A 17,522-nucleotide genomic window follows, 5' to 3' on the forward strand; every position below is an offset into this window, starting at 1 on the left:
TTCCTGAGGTCATGCCCCTAAGGGACCATCCGGGGTAAGCAATATAGCTCAGCTGTCTCTTGTGAAAGGATGCCCGTGGGGACAGTAAGAAGGGTGGGGAGGGTAGGCGTGTGGGTGAGATGCCCATGGCCCATATTGGTGTTGCTGGGTTTGAGTCCCAGCTCTAGCTTGTTGCTGACGCAGACACTGGGAGACAGCAGTGGTGGCTCAAGTGGTTGGGTCCGTGCCACTCACATGAGACGCAGCTTGAGCTCTTGGCTTTGGCTTGGCCCAGTTCTGGCCATTGAGGGCGTTTGGAGAGAACCAGCAGACAGGAACTGTCTCTGCCTCTCATAAAATACATTGTTTTTAATGTAAGGGGATCTTGAACATCTTCCGGCTGCTTCATGACGCAGCAACGGGCTGGTGGATCTGCCCTGGCCCATGGGGGCAGCTAAGCAGGATGCCTCTGAACCCAGCTGGGCTCTGGTGTCCAAACAGGATCCTGCTTCTGCCCCAAGGTCAGCTTCCAGCTCCAGAGCCGCAGTTAGTAGCTACGTAACCCACAAGGTTTTTTTTATTTCTCTGAGTTCTTGCTCCCACTCCAGGGTTGGAGTAACAAACCCACAGCACTCTGTTGGCAGAGGGGAGCAGCAGCCCCAAGGCAGGTTTGGGAATGACCGTCAGGGATTTGGGGGTGGGCCAGCCTGCAGGCCAGGGACTGGGATCGGAGGGCAGTCCATGGGCCTACAGAACAGCTCAGCAACAAAAACCACCTTCCTCCTGTTCGCCACTGCTGGCTCCAGAGCTCCAGGAGCAGCACTGCCCCCATTTCATCCTCACGACTTCAACCCCACAGCAGCACTAAACCACGTCCATCTCCCACTCTGGGTAGCAGTAAGGCCAGGCAAATGGGACTGAAGACGATGCCACCTTTGTACCGCCAACTATGGTCATGTTAACAGAACAGTCAAACAACAGAACAGAACGACGTGGAGTGGGCCCTGCCCGCCCCCAACCCAGTCCACTTACTGCTTTTAGCTGGAGGGTCCCCCTGGGAGGGAGAAGTTTGCATGATTGGTACAAGTGCCATATTACGGGATAGAGTCAGGATTCAATCCTGGAAGGTAACTGAATTCTTTGTTTTCTCTGGAGAGCCACCGAAAGCCATGGGCTGGAAGGAGCAAGCCTGGGCCGGGGTCAGGCTAGCTGGGGAGGCCTTAGGGTGTGGGAACCAGGATACAGGAGTCAGTTGGCCAGAGTGCCAGAGCGCACACTACCAGGTTCCTGGCCCAGCCTCCCTGAGACGGGGCGTCCTGGGCCCTCTATTCTGCAGGCCATGCTCTTCCCTGGAGGGTGGTGCCGCTGGGCCTGCTGGGGTCAGCAGTACACCTGGAGCAGGGGTGCCCCAGACGAGTCTGTGTCCGTGCCCTGGAAAGACGAGTCACGGCTGGCTGGGTACCCTGGGGGAAAGGGAGAGGAGGAAACAGGCTGAGAGGGGAAAGAACTCACCAGGCCCCAGGGCCAGGAGAAGCCTGCTGAGAAGCAGCAGAGCGGGACTTGAGCCCGAGTCGCTTCGATCCTGACTGGGAGACGCACTCAGTTCCTTATTCCTTGTCCTCTCTCAACCCTAGCTTCCCCCTCTGTAAAAGAGTAATGATTGCTCCCAGAGGGTTGTGAGGGCCAAGGCCACTCAGGGTGCCCTTTCAGCACCACAGCAGATGGCCTTCTGCCCTCCTGCTGTCCATTCCAGAGCCTGGGCTTAAGGGTTGGGGTCCGAGTACTCCTGGCCTGTTCCAGCACCTGCTGTGCTGTAAGCCAGCTTACAGGATGGGATGGTTCTGGCTGCTCAGGCCCCTTGTCCCCTTCTGATCCCACCCTCTCCACCCCAGGAGGATGTTGGGTGAGGGGCCCTCAGGGTAGGCACTCTAGATCAGGACCACACCTGGGGCTCCATAAGGCCTTAGCTTCCGGGCGATGGCGTCCGCCGTGGTCTCCTGGGAGATCTGCACTGTCAGCTCTAGGGGAGGGAAGGAACGGTTGTTATCACACCCAAACCCCCGGCCAGCCAGAGGAGGGAAGCCCAAGAAGCAGGGCTTAGAGACCCTGTGGGGGGTGGGGGTGGGGGTGGGGGCAGGTTTTAATGCCAGACCAGCGGTTCAAACCCATGAGTCCCCAGGTCCTGCTGCCCACTCTCTGCCAGGAAGCTACTCTGGCAGCCAGGAGCAGGGGCCAGAAGGAGCCTGTCCTTTCTGGGCACCACAGCAATGGCCAGAGAGCTCCCGGGATCTGCCTTTCTTAGACCTCCCTGGGAAGAGTCAGCCTAGGAGCAGGGGAGGGGGAAACACGGGAGCTGAAGTCAAGAACGGGGTCTGGTGCAGGGGTAGGCCCACAGTGGCCAAAGACTTGGGTCCATCCCTCCCTTGGTCACAGCCTCCCCTACTCCCGCCCCTTAGCCCTGCGGGGCCCCACCTACCATCTTGGCTGAGACCCGAGCCCACCATGGTCTCATGGCCACTGTCAGGGGCGGGGGCAGCGGGGGCAGCAGCCCGCGTGGAGCGCCCCTCTGAGGTCTGTGGGCGGGTGCGGCTCTTCCGGGTACTGATGCGAATGATGCCGCGCACCAGGCGGCCCTCGGCGTCCTGCTCGTCCAGGTGGTAGTCCTGCGTGATGCTGCTGATGAGGTCTGAGATCTTGCTGGTCTTCTCCAGGAACACCGTGTCCGACGTGCACTTGGCCAGCTCATCGATCTGGTGCACGCTGAACAGCTCCGTCAGCTTCTTGAAGATGAGCACGTCAATCTCCCGGCTCGACATGGAGCCGCTGCCCATCTCCGGCAGGTCCAGGTCCGACTCATGGAAAGAGTAGTACTCCTCGGAGCCACGGGGGCTGCTGCCCAGGGTGCTGGGCAGGCTGTGCCGCAGGGGCGGGGGCTCGGCCAGTGGCTCCTTGCAGCAGGAGTCCGCGTCAGGGGCTGAGGACGGGGTGTTGCGATAAGGATAGACAGGGATGCCTTTGAGCTTGACGTCAGGGTAGCTGAAGCTGCTGCCCATGTTTGACTTGAGTCGCTGGCCATCCCGCCGGCTGGGGGGTGCACGGTCAGGGCTTGGGGGCACACCATTGTGCTCCTTGGCCCAGCTGGCTTCGGCAGCCCCCTCAGCGGAGTCCCCAGCAGACAGGCAGGGGCTACAGCCCTGCACACAGGCTCCACAGCGCTGGAGGCAGTCTCGGCAGCGGCGGAAGCAGAAGGCAGCCCGGCACCAGTCCCACACCCAGGGTCGCCAGAGCAGGCAGCAGGCAGGGGGCTCGGCAGCTGGCTCAGCGGAGCCAGAGATGAAGGTAATGCTCTCGGGGCCATAATGGCCAGGGTCCTTGGGGTCTGGCCTACGGGCTCGGTGGCTTGGCAGAGGCTGGGCTGGCTTATCGTATGTCTCCAGGCATAATTCTGTTGGCTGCTCCCAGGGTCCCAAACGTGGTGGCCCAGATGATGGGCGGGGGTGTCCAGGGCGGGGCATGGCTCATCGCATGGTTTGTTACAGCCAGACACCTGCAGGGAACAAGCCAGGAAGGAGTCAGGTTCATAGGTCAGGGATAAACCCTAGGGCTCATCAGCAGAGCTTTGGACACTGGCTTCTATCTATCATTTAGTTGATTTGAAAGGCAGGGAGAGAGGTCCTTTCCACTGGTTTGTTTCCCAAGTGCCTGCAACAGCCAGGGATGAGCCAGGTAGAAGCCAGGAGAACTCAACCTGAGTCTACCACGTGGGTGAGGTGACAAGACATTCAACCACTTGAACACCACCTGCTGCCTCCCAGGGTACACACCAGCAGAGGCTGGAATCAGGAGCAGAGTCCGGACGCGAATGCAGGCTTCCCAAGTGGAGTCGTGACGGTTAAGCCCAATGTCCACCCAGCTTCTGGTTTCTGAGACCTGTGCCGTGAAGTATGCCCATAAACCCTCACTTCCTGGGACTTCACACTCCCTGGGATGTTATTTAAAAACAAACAGGAGCAGTGTTGTGGCACAGCAGGTTGGAATTACTGTTTATGGGGCCACTGTTGTGACATAGAGGGTTAAGCTGCTGCACGGGCATCCTACATGGGCGCTGTCCTGGCTGCTCCATTTCCAATCCAGCTTCCTGCTGATGTGCCTGGGAAAGCAGCAGAAGATGGCCTAAGTGCTTGGTCTCCTGAACCCACCTGGGAGACCCGGAAGAATCTGCTGGCTTTGGCCTGGCTACTGCAGCTATTTGAGGAGAGAACCAGCAAGTGGAAAATCTCTTTCTGTCTCTCCTCTAACTCTGCCTAAATAAATAAATAAGTCTTAGTCTTATAAATAATAAATAAATAAGAAGCAGCAGCAGCAGCAGTAGTAGTAGTAGTAGTGCTGGTTACAGTCCCAGGTACTCTGCTTCTGATCCAGCTCCTTGCTAATATGCCTGGGAAGGCAGCAGACCTAAGTACCTGAGTTTCTTCCACTCGTGTGGGAGACCCAGATGGAGTCCCTGGCTCCTGACTTCAGCCCGCCCCAGACCTGGCTGTTGTGGACATCTGGGGAGCGAACCAGAAGATAAAGGTTCTCTTTGTCTCTCCATCACTCTGTCATTCCAATAAATAAATACATAAATAAATCTTTTAAACACAAACAGGCATGATGCATGGTGGTGGTAGCTGTACAATATGAATGTATTCAATCACAGGACTGTACACCTAAAAATGGTTTAAAAATGTGAACGTGTATTTTGCCACAAAAAAGATCTAGAATCTCCCTTTGGGAGAAGCAGTCTCCCCAGTGTCTCCTGCTGGTGGGCCCACGCAGAGCCTCCAAGGCTTCTCAACAAATGCTCTTCCGTGTGATTTGCTGGGGAACCTGATCACTGCCATCCCTTTCCTTCCTGCATCCTTCAGATCAGACATGGGAAGGTTTGGGGTCCCCTCCAATATTCCAATCAAACTCAGAGTGTGCTCCTAGCCACATTTAACGGCAACCACTATTTTGCTTCGTTTGATTAGACAAGCACATTGAGTCACAACATACATCTTTCCCCTTTTGATTTGGTTGCTAGGAAGCTCAGAACTAAGACTCTATTCACGCCACAAACACTGAGCCTGGTCTTACACTGGGCACTTTGGAACCAAAAATGTATCAGTTACAGACTTTGTTTTTGATGACTCACAGATGGTTTTCTAAAGGGAAAACAGACACTTAAAACCTTGTAAGACAGAACATGTAGGACACATGAGGCACTATGAGAGAATCCCCTCTGGCTGAGGGAGTCCCGGAAGTCTATGCAGTGGTGTACGGGGGAGGATCCCCGATCACATGTAAGGGTTTGTTAGGTCGGAACTATCCTCAGCCTGTTTTTTTTTTTTTGAGATTTTATTTAGGGGCCAGTGCTGTGGTATAGCAGGCAAAGTTGCTGCCTGCAGTGCCAGCATCTCACATGGGTGCCAGTTCAAATTCCGGCTGCTCCACTTTTGATCCAGCTCTCTGCTATGGCCTGGGAAAGCAGTAGATGACCCAAGTCCTTTGGCCACTGCACCCATGTGGGAGACCCAGAAGAAGCTCCTGGTTTCAGATCAGCACACCTCTGGCCATTGCGGCCATCTGGGGAGTGAACCAGCAGATGGAAGACCTCTCTCTGCCTCTGTGTAACTCTGCCTTTCAAATAATTAAATAAGTAAATAAATAAAGGTTTTATTTAGGGGCCGGCGCTGTAGCATAGCAAGTAGAGCTGCTGCCTGCAATGCCAGCACTGATCTGAAGCCAGGAGCCACCAGCTTCCTCCGGGTCTCCCATGTGGGTGCAGGGCCCATCTCCCACTGCTTTTCCAGGTCATAGCAGAGAGCTGGATTGGAAGCGAAGCAACCGGGACTCGACCCGGTGCCCATGTGGGATGTTGGCGCCATAGCACCGGCCTCATCCTGTACTTTCTTTTCTTTCTTTTTTTAAGAGAAAGGGTTTATTGGTGGGGAAACCAGATAGACCCGAGGGAAGGGGCGAAGAAGGAAAAGAGGGAGGAGAGCCTAAGAGAGATCAAGAAACCAGCAGATGGAAGACCTCTCTCTCTGTTTCTACCTCTCTCTGTAACTCTTTCAAATAAATAAAATAAATATTAAAAAAAATAAAAATAAAAACTAAATAAACATAATTGTGGATCAAGAGAAAAAAATGCAAACTAGATAATGTGGATAATTGGTGAAATTAGAAAATACACTGGAGGGGCTGGCACTATGGTGCAGTAAGTTAATCCTCCACCTGCGGCGCCGGCATCCCATATGGACGACAGTTCTAGTCCCGGCTGCTCCTTTTCCAATCCAGCTCTCTGCTGTGGGCTGGGAAAGCAGCATAAGATGGCCCAAATGCTTGGACCCCTGCACCCACATGGGAGACTAGGAAGAAGCTCCTGGCTCCTGGCTTCGGATTGGTACAGCTCTAGCAATTGCGGCCATTTGGGGAGTGAACCAACAGACGGAAGACCTCTCTCTCTGTTTCTCCCTTTCATTGTCTACAACTCTACCTCTTAAATAAATAAAATCTTAAAAAAAAAAAAAGAAAATACACTGGAAATTACTTAACAGTAGTATATGGTGTTAAATTTCCTGAATATTTTTAGGTATTTATTTATTGGGGCTCTCAGTGTAGTACAGCAGGTTAAGCTGGCCCCTGTGACACTAGAATCCCATATAAGCACTGGTTCAAGTCCCGGCGATTCCACTTCCAAGCCAGCTCCCTACTGATGCACCTGGGAAAGCAGCAGCAGATGACCCAAGCGCTTAGGCCCCTGACACCCATGTGGGAGACCCAGATGGAGTTCCTGGCTCCTGCTTTCAGCCTGGTCTAAGCCCTGCCGATTGTGGACATTTAGGGAGGGAACCAGCAGATGAAAGATCTGTCTCTTGGACTCTTTATTTATTTATTTATTTTTAAAAGATTGAATTATTTATTTGAAAGGCAGAGTTACAGAGAGGCAGAAGCACAGAGAGAGAAATGGGTCTTCCATCCACTGGTTCACTCCCCAGATGGCTGCAACAGCCAGAGCTGGGCCGATCTGAAGTAAGTCAGGAGCTTCTTCCGGGTCTCCCATGTGGGTGCAGGGGCCTGAGGGCTTGGGCCACCTTCTGCTGCTTTCCCGGGCCATAACAGAGAGCTGGATCAGAAGTGGAGCAGCCAGGTCTTGAGCCAGCACCCATATTGGTTGCCTGTACTGCAGGCAGCGGCTTTTGCCCACTGTGCCACAGCATGGGCCCCTCTCTATTTATTAATTTATTGGAAAGGCAGAGAGAGAGGAAGAGACTGAGTTAGCTCTTCCATCTGCTGGTTTACTCTCCAAATGGCCACAGTGGCCTGAGCTGTGCCAGACCAAAGCCAGGCGCCTGGAGCTGGGTGCGACCTGACCCGGCATCCACGTGGGATGCTGCGGTGTTGCAGGTGGCAGCTTACCCGGCTGGGCTGCAACACCGGCTGCAACACAGGGCTCTCTATTCCTACAATTCTTCAACCCGTCCCCTGGCTCCACTCACCACTTCTCCTCCAAGGACCCTCCAGGACCTCTGGTCAGACGGGAGCTGCTCTCCTGAGGTCTTCTGCCAAGCTCTGTTAGCTGGGACGGCCTTGTACTCGAGGTTAGGCTAAGCCTATCTCCCCAGGGCCTGTGCGGCTGCTCAGGGGCGGAGACTGTGCTGCTCCTTCTGTTCTGGGTGTCTGCAACAGGGCAGGCACATCAGGTGCTGCTGTGGGGCCTCTGGGTGGAGAGGAGGGGCACCTGGGTGCTGAGGGTGACCGGAGGGGGAGGGGCAGCGAGGAATCCTGTCTCCAAAGGTGTGGGAACGGAAACTGTACAAGGTGACTGGGGCATGCAGTTAAAATCCTCGCTGTGGCTGGAGCAATGTCCAGTTGAGGATGGAGTCAGTCACTCGCTCAGTTAGCAAACGTTCACTGAGGGTCTACTGTGTGCCGGGTGCTGTTCTGAAACCCAAGAGCAGAGCAGTAGACACAATTCCCTAAGCTCAGGAGTTTGCATTGCGAAGGAGCTCACATTGTCCTAAGCGCTCCGGGTGTGATAAAACACTTCTCTTAAGGCTTTATTACCACTACACTGAAGCACACACAGTCCTAAAGTTGCCTAAGCCACCCATTAGCCTGGTCCCAGGCTCCTATCTGCCACCCCTTCCTTCTCTCAAAAGAGGACTCGGCTCTGTTTTCCAATGCCACAAGTTCCTTGTGAGGGAAGGGACAGTCAAAGCCACCCACTCCCAGCTGTATGGGAAGGACAGCGGGAGCCCTGAGCCTGCCAGGCTCAGACTGTGGTCAGGAAAGTGGGCAGCTCCACCCCTCTACAGCCACATAGAATAGAGAGGTTCCTGGGCTTTGTAAAGGGATCGGGAAGTTACCCCCTCCCTCCCCTGCTGTCCTCAAAGCCAGAAGACTTGCACTGCTGGCTAGATCAACCCAACTGCACTGCATATCGGAGTGCTAGCTAGAGTCAGTCCCAGCTCGTGCACCTGCTGGGAGGCAGCGGGTGATGGATCAAGTGGTAGGGTTCCAGGCCAGACTGAGCTCCAGGCTTCTGGCTTTGACCAGCTGTGGCGGGCATTTGCAGAACCAGTGGATGGGAGGTCACCCTCTCTCTCTGCCTTTCAAATAAGTTAAATAAAAATTAAATAAATCCTGCAACTACGTATTGAGCACATATAACAGCACTGTGCTAAATGCTGAACAAACAGCAGAGAAGGGGCCAGAGGGCTCCCCACCCCACTTTGTGCAGCCCCCGCGGCTGCTCTGTGAACAAGTCATGCCTCTCCTTAGCACACACACCCGAAGCAGGGTAGGCCACAGCCAGGGACACCTACCCAGCTGACAGGGTCGGGGCAGGCCTCCTACTGAGCTCCGGCAGCTCTGGGGCCCACCTGCTGCTCTCCCTGCCACACACCCTCAGTGCTGGCAGGATGGGGTGAGGGCGTGGGAGAAGGGCAGTGCCGCACACAGGTACCTGCTCCCCTCCAGCCTCCGAGTCCTCCTCAAAAGTCAAACCCCGCCTGTTCCCTTCAGGCTGCATCCCTGGCTCCTGCCCCCACCTCCGAAATCCTATAAGCACCGTGGCCAGAGGCAAGATTGTGAGCTGCAGCTCCCACGTCTGGAAAAAGAGATGAGTATCCTGGCGGGCCCCCAGGGAGGTTTAAGTGAGAGACCGCAAGAAGCGGGTTTAGCGCAGTGCCGGCACCCAGGAGCGAACACACACATTCCGGGGGTCTGCCTTGGGACCGCCCCTCCGTCCAGCGTCCCCAGGGACAGGCCCCGCCGCACCGGCCTTTGCCCTACGCCCATGCCCTGCTCATCACACAGCCGTGGGCTCGGACGCGGGGCATCCGTGCACCCTGAAGGCGCAGCCCTCGGCGGGGGATCCAGACCCCCGCACTGCTCCCAGCCCGGCCCAGCCCCCGCAAAGGCACCGCACTCGGCGAGCGCCAGCCTCTCCAGGTGCAGAGCCCTCCGCCGCCGGCCGCCCCAGCCCCTCGCCCGCCCGACGTCGTTCCTCGGGGTTGGTCCGTCCGACCGTGCCCCGCGCCGGCCGGCCCCAAGAGCGAACGCGGCCTCTCACCCCACTGCGGCCGCCCAGCCCGGGCGCCTGCCTGCTCAGGCCGCTCCCTGGCCCGCGCACCCCGGAAGTGGGAGGGTGGCCCCGAGGAGCCGGGCCCGAGACCCTCCCCCGTCCGTGCGCAGCCCCGGCGGGCTCCCCACGCTGACGACGCCCCGGCCCGCGCCCACTCGGGCCCGCGCGGGGCTTACCTGTCCCGCCAGGTGAGCCGCCTGCAGCTCAGCCCCTTCCCCGCCCCCCTCGCCGCTCACCTGGGGCGCAGGTGAGCGTCTCGCGGGAGCGCGGCACGGGCCGCCGCTGGGGACACACTTCCTGTCTCCGCGAAGCGCCGCGGCGCCGCGCACCTGGGCCGAGGCCCCGCCCCGGGACTCTGGGCGGGCCTGCGGCCTGTGCTGGGGCGCCGGGCCGGCGGAGCGTGATGGGCAGGTGCTGGGCTCAGTCTCCTCTTCTGTCAGATGGGCGGGTGGTCCAGGGAGCACCCTGGCAGGCCTCCTCCGAGGCGGTTTCCTGGACTCTGTCTGGGTCTCCGTTATGGAACTGCACTGGTTTATCACAATGCCCAGCACACCGTTGCTTTCCTGACTCCTGTCTCCTGTCAGCCTGTGACCTTGAGGAAGGTCTGGCCTTGTGTCTGTCCCCAGTGCCCACGCACAGGCCCTGGCACAGACCAGGAACTCAGGAAACACTCTTGACTGAGTGAACGGCTGGCCTCCGATTTCTTCCTGGGCCCTGGGTCCTCTGTGTGCCGGGCAGTTCACCTCATCTGTTCCGGGAAATCTACAGGTGGGGAGGGTGACTCGGCTTTGGGGCCGGGCATTGCAGCCCCACTCAGCAGAGGTGGCCAAAGGCGCCGTAGATGCTGTCTCCCTGGGGTCTCTGTCTGCAAGACGGGACACCTGTGGAAGGCAGGCAGTCCCGGCTCGGGCTGTCCTGGGTCCCTGCTCCCCTTAATAAGAACTGAATAACCATCTCACCAATAAGTGAGTGACTTATAGGGAGCATCCCAGGACCCATGCTAAGCCCCTTGCACAGCATTATCTAATCTCTCCACTGGTGGGGTGGGGTGGGGCAGGTGGTTTTTGTGTGTTTTTTTTTTTTTTGAAGATTTGTTGACACAGAGAGGAGAGGTCTACCGTCCACTGGTTCACTCCCACAATTGGCTGCAACGGCCAAAGCTGTGCTGATCCGAAGCCAGGAGCCAGGAGCTTCTTCCGGGTCTCCCACGCAGGTGCAGGGACCCAAGGACTTGGGCCATCTTCTACTGCTTTCCCAGGCCATAGCAGAGAGCTGGATCGGAAGTGGAACAGCCGGATCTCGAACCCTCCTAAACAGAGCTACTCTGTTTAGGTGTAATATTAGGTTCAGCCGTATGAAACTGCTGTTAATTTATCTTTTTTGATATTTTTAAAAAGCCACTCCCCTCCATATCCCATCCAGGGACGTGTGGCACTCGGGAAATGGGGTGCAGGTAAAAACCTTTGTGCAGGTTCATTCTTAGGGTACGGCCGTAAGAAGCGCCCATATGGGATGCAGGCACTTCAGGCCAGGGCGTTAACCTGCCATGCCACAGCACTGGCCCCGGGGCAGATGTTATCATTCCCATTTTACAGGTGGAGCAACTGAAGCTTAGAGATGAAGAAATTGTTTGCTCAGGCAAGCTTAGAGAGGAAGAAATTGTTTGCTCAGGCAATGGGCACAAACCATCTGACTGAGCAAGAACCCTCCTTCTCTGAGCTTCATCTGCAGAGACAAGGGTAGCTGCCCCTGGGAGGAGTAGCAAGATGACCCATGCAAAGTGGATAGACTTAGGCACAGGTGATCAGTTTCCAGCAGAGCCACTCCCCTCCACATCCCCTCCAGGGACGTGTGGCACTCGGGAAATGGGGTGCAGGTTCATTCTTAGGGTACGGCCGTAAGAAGCATCTGCACAGGTGTGCCGAGAAGGAGCGTGGACAAGAATTAGTAGAAACAGTTTGGGGTGGTAGCTTCAAGCCAGAAGCAGCCCAGTGCCGCTGACGGATGATGCAGGCGTGTGGAGCCCCCACACACATGAACAGAAAAGGAATGACAGCCAGCACTCGGCCGGTGTGCGCAATAAGATGATATTGAGTGGAAAAAGGCAAAGCCAGAAGATGACATCTGGAATGGGATCCCTTTCACACAGTTCAGACACTGGAGCTACTCTGTTTAGGCATAATGTTAGGTTCAGCCGTATGAAACTGCTGTTAATTTATCTTTTTTGATATTTTTTAAAAGATTTATTTATTTGAAAGGCAGAGTTATAGAGAGGCAGAAGCAGAGAGAGAGAGAGAGAGAAGAAAGGTCTTCCACTTCCATCCGCTGGTTCACTCCCCAGGTGGCCGCAATGACTTCCATCTGAAGCCAGGAGCCAGGAGCTTCTTCCAGGTCTCCCACATGGGAGCAGGGGCCCAAGGACTGGGGCCATCTTCTGCATTCCCAGGCCATAGTAGGGAGCTGGATCAGAAGTGGAGCAGCTGGGACTCAAACCGGTGCCTGTATGGGATGCCGACAATGTCAGCAGCGGCTTTTACCCACAGTAGCTGGGAGCTAGATCAGAAGTGGAACAGCTGGGACTTGAACCATCAGTCATGTGGGATGCTGGTATCACAGGCAGAGGCTTTACCTGCTGTGCCACAGCACTGGCCCCGTCTTTTTTTTTTTTTTATCTTAAACATGACAGATTTATATGATTCAGCCTAACTTATAAGTGGAAAAAAAATATTAGAATGAGCCACTCATGAGCACAGAATGCTAGGCAGAGAGAATGGCAACAGCATGGCGCAGCAGCTCAGCTAACAACAACGATGGGTAACAAGGAGTAAAAATGCTAACATGGGGCCAGTGCAGTGGCACAGCGAGTTAAGCCTCTGCCTATGATGCCAGTATCCCCTATGACCAACGGTTTGAGTCCCAGCTATTCCACTTCTGATCTAGCTCCCAGATAATGTTCCGGGGAAAGCAGTGGATGATGGCTCATGTACTTGGGTCCCTGCCGCCCATGTGGGAGACCCAGATGGAGTTCCAGGCTCCTGGCTTCAGCCCAGCCCAGCCCTGGCTATTGCAGCCATTTGGGGAGTGAACCTACCTACAAATAGATCTCTCTGTCTCTCCCTCTCTCTCTCTCTGTAATTCAGCCTTTCAAATAAATAAAATAAATCTTGTGAAGAAAACAAGTGAGTCTAGAGTCTTATGTAGTTTTTTCCCTATTGATTTATTCGTTCTTTAAAAATTAAGTACGTTCAAGGCCCGCACTGTGGTATGGAAGGTTAAACCTCTACCTGCAGTGCTGCATCCCATATGGGCACCAGTTCGAGTCCTGGCCGCTTTTCTTCTGATCCAGTTTGCTGCTAATGTGCCTGGGAAAGCAATGGGAGGTTGCTCAAGAGCTTGGGTCCCTGCACCCACAAGGAAGACCTGGAAGAAGCTCCTGTCTCCTGGCTTAGAATCAGCCCAGCTCCATCCATTTTAGCCATTTGGGGACTAAACTAGTGGATAGAAGATCTCTCTCTCTCTTTCCTCCCTCCATCTCTCTCCTTCTCTCTCTGTATCTCTGCCTTTCAAATGAATAAATAAATCTTTTTTAAAGATTAAGGTATGGGGGCCAGCACTGTGGCACAGTGGGTTAAAGCCCTGGCCTGAAGTTCCGGCATTCCACATGAGCGCCGGTTCTAGTCCCGGCTGCTCCTCTTCTAATCTAGCTCTCTGCTGTGGCCTGGGAAAGCAGCACAGGATGGCTCAAGTCCTTGGGCCCCTGCACCTGCATGGGAGACCCGGAAGAAGCTCCTGGCTCCTGGCTTCACATCGGCGCAGCTCCAGCCATTGTGGCCATCTGGGGAGTGAGTAGATGGAAGACCTCTCTCTCTGTCTCTACCTCTCTCTCTAACTCTCTTTCAAATAAATAAAAATGAATCTTTAAAAAAAAACTAAGGTATGTACAATGAGTGCTATGGTGCTGCAGGTTAAGCTGACACTTGGGACATCCACATCCCACATCACAGTGCTGATTTCAGTCCTAGCTGCTCCATTTCCAATCCAGCTTCCTGCCAATTTGTCTGGGAGGCAGCAGATGATGCCCAAGAACTGGGTCCCTGCCATCCACATGGGGTACTTGGATGATGTTCCCGGATCCTGGCTTCAGTCTGGCCAAGCCACAGCTGCTGTGGACATTTGCAAAGTGAACCAGCAGATGGAAGATTCTCTCTCTCTCTCTCTTTCTCTCTCTCTCTCTCTCTCTCTCTGCCTTTCAAGTAGATGGAAATAAGTATTTATTTGGCTGGCGCAGCAGCTCACTAGGCTAATCCTCCGCCTGCGGCGCCGGCACACCGGGTTCTAGTCCCAGTCGGGGTGCCAGATTCTGTCCCGGTTGCTCCTCTTCCAGTCCAGCTCTCTGCTGTGGCCCGGGAAGGCAGTGGAGGATGGCCCAAGTGCTTGGGCCCTGCACCCGCGTGGGAGACTAGGAGGAAGCACCTGGCTCCTGACTTCGGATTGGCGCAGTGACCATTTGGGGGGTGAACCAACGGAAGGAAAACCTTTCTCTCTGTCTCTCTCTCTTTCACTGTCTAACTGCCTGTCAAAAAAAAAAAGTATTTACTAAAATTAAGATATAACTTACAGATAGTAAAATTCACTGTTTTTATTGCTAAGGATTTTTTTAAATTGTATTCAGGGCCAGCACTGTGGTGCACCGGGTTACACTGTCTGCAGTGTCGGCATCATATATGGGCACCAGTTCAAATCCTGGCTACTCCACTTTGGAGCCAGCTCTCTGCTTATGGCCTGGAAAAGCAGCAGAAGATGGCCTAAGTCTTTGGGTCCTTGAACCCATGTGAGAGATCTGAAAGAAGCTCCTGGCTCCTGGCTTCGGCCTGGCCCAGCCCTGGCCATTGCAGCTATTTGGGGAGTAAACCAGCAGATGGAAGATCTGTCTGTCTCTCTCTCTGCATCTCTGCCTTTCAAATAAATAAATAAAGATTTATACATAAATCTTTTGGTATCTTTATAAATCTTTATAAATAAATAAATCTTTTGTTTAAAAAAAGTTTATTTATTTATTCAAAGGCAGAGCAACACTGAGAAGGAAAGACAGAGAGAGACCTGTTGAATCTGAGGGTTTGTGAGACAGTAAGACAAACCACAACTCCGTGGATGGCTCTGGTTTGCCCAGTGTGCTTCTCCCAAAGGGGCACTAGGGGGCAGCACACAGCAGTGGAAATTGCCAGAACTTCAGAGTCACTGTATCTGGGTTGGAATCCTAGATGCACCATTACTCATAACTTTAAAAAAATTTTATTTTTATTTATTTGAAGTGTAGTGTTCGAGGGAGGGACAGAAAGAGAGAGATCAATCTTCGATCTGCCCATTCACTCCCCAAATGGCCACAACAGCCAGGGCTGGGCCAGGCCAGAGACAGGAGCCAGGAGCTTCTTCTGGGTCTACCATGTAGGTGCAGGGGCCCAAGAACTTGGGCCATCTTTCACTGCTTTTTCAGGCCATAGCACAGAGCAGGATCTGAAATAGAGAAGCCAGGATTTGAACTGGTGCCCATATGGAATGCCGGCACTGCAGACAGTGACTTAACCCAATGTGCCACAGTGCTGGCCTTGAATGCAATTTAAAAAAAAAACCCAAATCTTTAAAAATAAACACAGTCGGCCGGCGCCGCGGCTCAACAGGCTAATCCTCCGCCTCACGGCGCCGGCACACCGGGTTCTAGTCCCGGTCGGGGCACCGATCCTGTCCCGGTTGCCCCTCTTCCAGGCCAGCTCTCTGCTGTGGCCAGGGAGTGCAGTGGAGGATGGCCCAAGTGCTTGGGCCCTGCACCCCATGGGAGACCAGAAAAAGCACCTGGCTCCTGCCATCGGATCAGCGCGGTGCGCCGGCCGCAGCGCGCCTACCGCGGCGGCCATTGGAGGGTGAACCAACTGCAAAAGGAAGACCTTTCTCTCTGTCTCTCTCTCTCACTGTCCACTCTGCCTGTAAAAAAATAAATAAATAAATAAACACAGTCATCTTCTGCTGCTTTCCCAGGCACATTAAGCAAGGAGCTGGATCAGAAGTGGAGCAGCCAGGACTCGAACCGGCACCTATATGGGATGCTGGCGTTTCAGGCGGCAGCCTTACCCTGGGAGGTGAGGAGCAAGGGTGCTGGGCCCTGCAGCTGGAGCCCTGGAATTCTGAGGCGCTGGGCTGTGGAGCTCCAGGAACGCTAGGCTACTTGCTGTGTTGGGTGGGAGACCGCAGGTGCACCTGGAATGGGAGGGGCTCCCTGGCTCCACCTGGCATTGCACCCAGCTGCTGGGCCTGGAGGAGGCCAGGTGCTGGGCCTGGAGGAGTCTGGGTGCTGAGGAAGTGCCCTGCACACGGTGGTCGGGGCAGGGGCTGCTCCTTTGGCCGTGATTTTGGTTTCAAGCCCTGGTAGACGGATTCTGCAGACTCTTGTGCTCAAAGAGCCTTCATCCCATCCCTTCAGCTGATGGAGGCGGAAATGAAGCACAGGACAGGGACCAGCCTTGTGAGGCCACACGGTGAGTACACAGCGGGTCTGGCGACAGCTGACCCCCTGGTCCTTCCCGTGGCTGTGTGTGGCGTCAAGATGCACTTGGGCTCAAGTCCTGCCTTTGCTACTCAGCAGCTTGGAGCTCTGGGCAATGGACTGGGAGTTCTGGGCGTTAGTAAAATCCATGAATTCCTTTAGCCCTTCGCTTCCCTACACCCCCACCCCCACCATGCTGCTCCGTCCCCAACCCCTCCCACCTCCCACGCAGGGTCATAGATACACAGGCCTAGGCTGACTGCCCTGCTTACTCATGGGGAGCAGCAGACAGCACAGGCCGCTGAGCAAACACCACCCACTCTCTGCCCGCCCTGCAATCTCATTTCCTCTCTGAAGCTGGTCCAGAGGAGTCCAGCTAGACGGCTGCCTCCCCGGGCTATCTAGAGCCAAGCGGACTCTAGATCTGCCTCACCATTTTCCCCGACCCCAGAAGAGAGCTGACTGATGTCACCTGGGACACTAACCAGGCTGGGGCGAGGGTTTGTGGAAGGAGTGAGAGAGCACCTCCGCCCACTCCCTCTCTCGGGAGCCAGTGACCACCACCCTCACCTCCTAAACCACTGACGTGACAGAAAGAGCCCTGGAGAGGAGGTCAGACAGACGAGGGTCACCCTGGCCCGCCTTCCCCACGGCGTGAGTTTGGGCAATAACTTCATCTCTCTGAGCCTCAGTTTCCTCTTCTGTAAACGGCCTTCCCAAGGAGGAGACATTTTAGCTGAGAACTGAATGACTTAGACGTAAAGAAGGGGAGGGAGAATCTTCTGGGCAGAGCGTACAGCTGGTGCAAAGGCCCTGCGGTAGGGGACAGCTTGGCATATTCAAGAAACAGAAAGGAAGCCAGTGTTTCTGGAGTACGGTGAGCCAGGGGGAGACTGAATGGGGACTGGGGGGTTTGGGTGTGGGGAAGGTGATGCCAGCTCTGCCTCTCCAGAGTCTTGGGCAGGGGAGTGGCTGGATCTGACCAATACCTCAAAAGCTGCACTCTGGTCACTGGATGGTGACCACAGGCGGGTAAGCCTGGAAGCAGGGCGTCCAGCCATCTAGGGCCGAGACAGTGGTGCCAGCGGACATGGGGAGCAGTGGTTGGCCCACAACACATTCTGGGCATGGATCCCCAGGTCTGGATGTAGAGGGGAGGCAGGCAGAGGACTCAGGGTGCCCCTTGTTTCATGACCTATGGCTGATAAATAAACCCCGCCCCTCAAACTGCCAGACTTGTAAAAATTCTGTGGTTGCTTGGGGCTCAGCCGAGCGGTTGTGCTGGTTTCCTGTGGGCGGCTGCATTCACCTGGGAGCTGGGTGGGGGCTGGATTGCCGGGGTGGCTTCACCTCTCCCCTGGCCTCTGCCAGTCTTCACAGTGGGGCCGCTGG

The 17,522-nt window shown here is 55.2% G+C and overlaps 1 protein-coding gene across 3 annotated transcripts; it reads right to left on the reverse strand.

Annotated features, from left to right (window-relative positions):
• Nucleotides 1-913: 913 nt before the first annotated feature.
• Nucleotides 914-9,867, reverse strand: KDF1 (keratinocyte differentiation factor 1). Of its 3 annotated transcripts, none has more exons than XM_062193193.1 (4): nucleotides 9,829-9,867; nucleotides 2,456-3,526; nucleotides 1,925-1,999; nucleotides 914-1,442 (listed from the first exon to the last, which is right to left on the reverse strand). In XM_062193193.1, the coding sequence occupies exons 2-4, from the start codon at nucleotides 3,492-3,494 to the stop codon at nucleotides 1,360-1,362; spliced, it is 1,197 nt and encodes a 398-aa protein (XP_062049177.1). In that variant the 5' UTR covers nucleotides 3,495-3,526; nucleotides 9,829-9,867; the 3' UTR covers nucleotides 914-1,359. The 3 variants fall into 3 exon arrangements, with proteins under 3 accessions (XP_062049177.1, XP_062049175.1, XP_062049176.1); XM_062193191.1 differs by having other exon boundaries at nucleotides 9,769-9,844; XM_062193192.1 differs by lacking the exon at nucleotides 9,829-9,867 and adding an exon at nucleotides 7,503-7,650.
• Nucleotides 9,868-17,522: the final 7,655 nt, after the last annotated feature.

Source organism: Lepus europaeus, chromosome 5 (assembly GCF_033115175.1).
Source record: "Lepus europaeus isolate LE1 chromosome 5, mLepTim1.pri, whole genome shotgun sequence".
In the NCBI taxonomy this organism is placed as follows: Eukaryota; Metazoa; Chordata; class Mammalia; order Lagomorpha; family Leporidae; genus Lepus; species Lepus europaeus.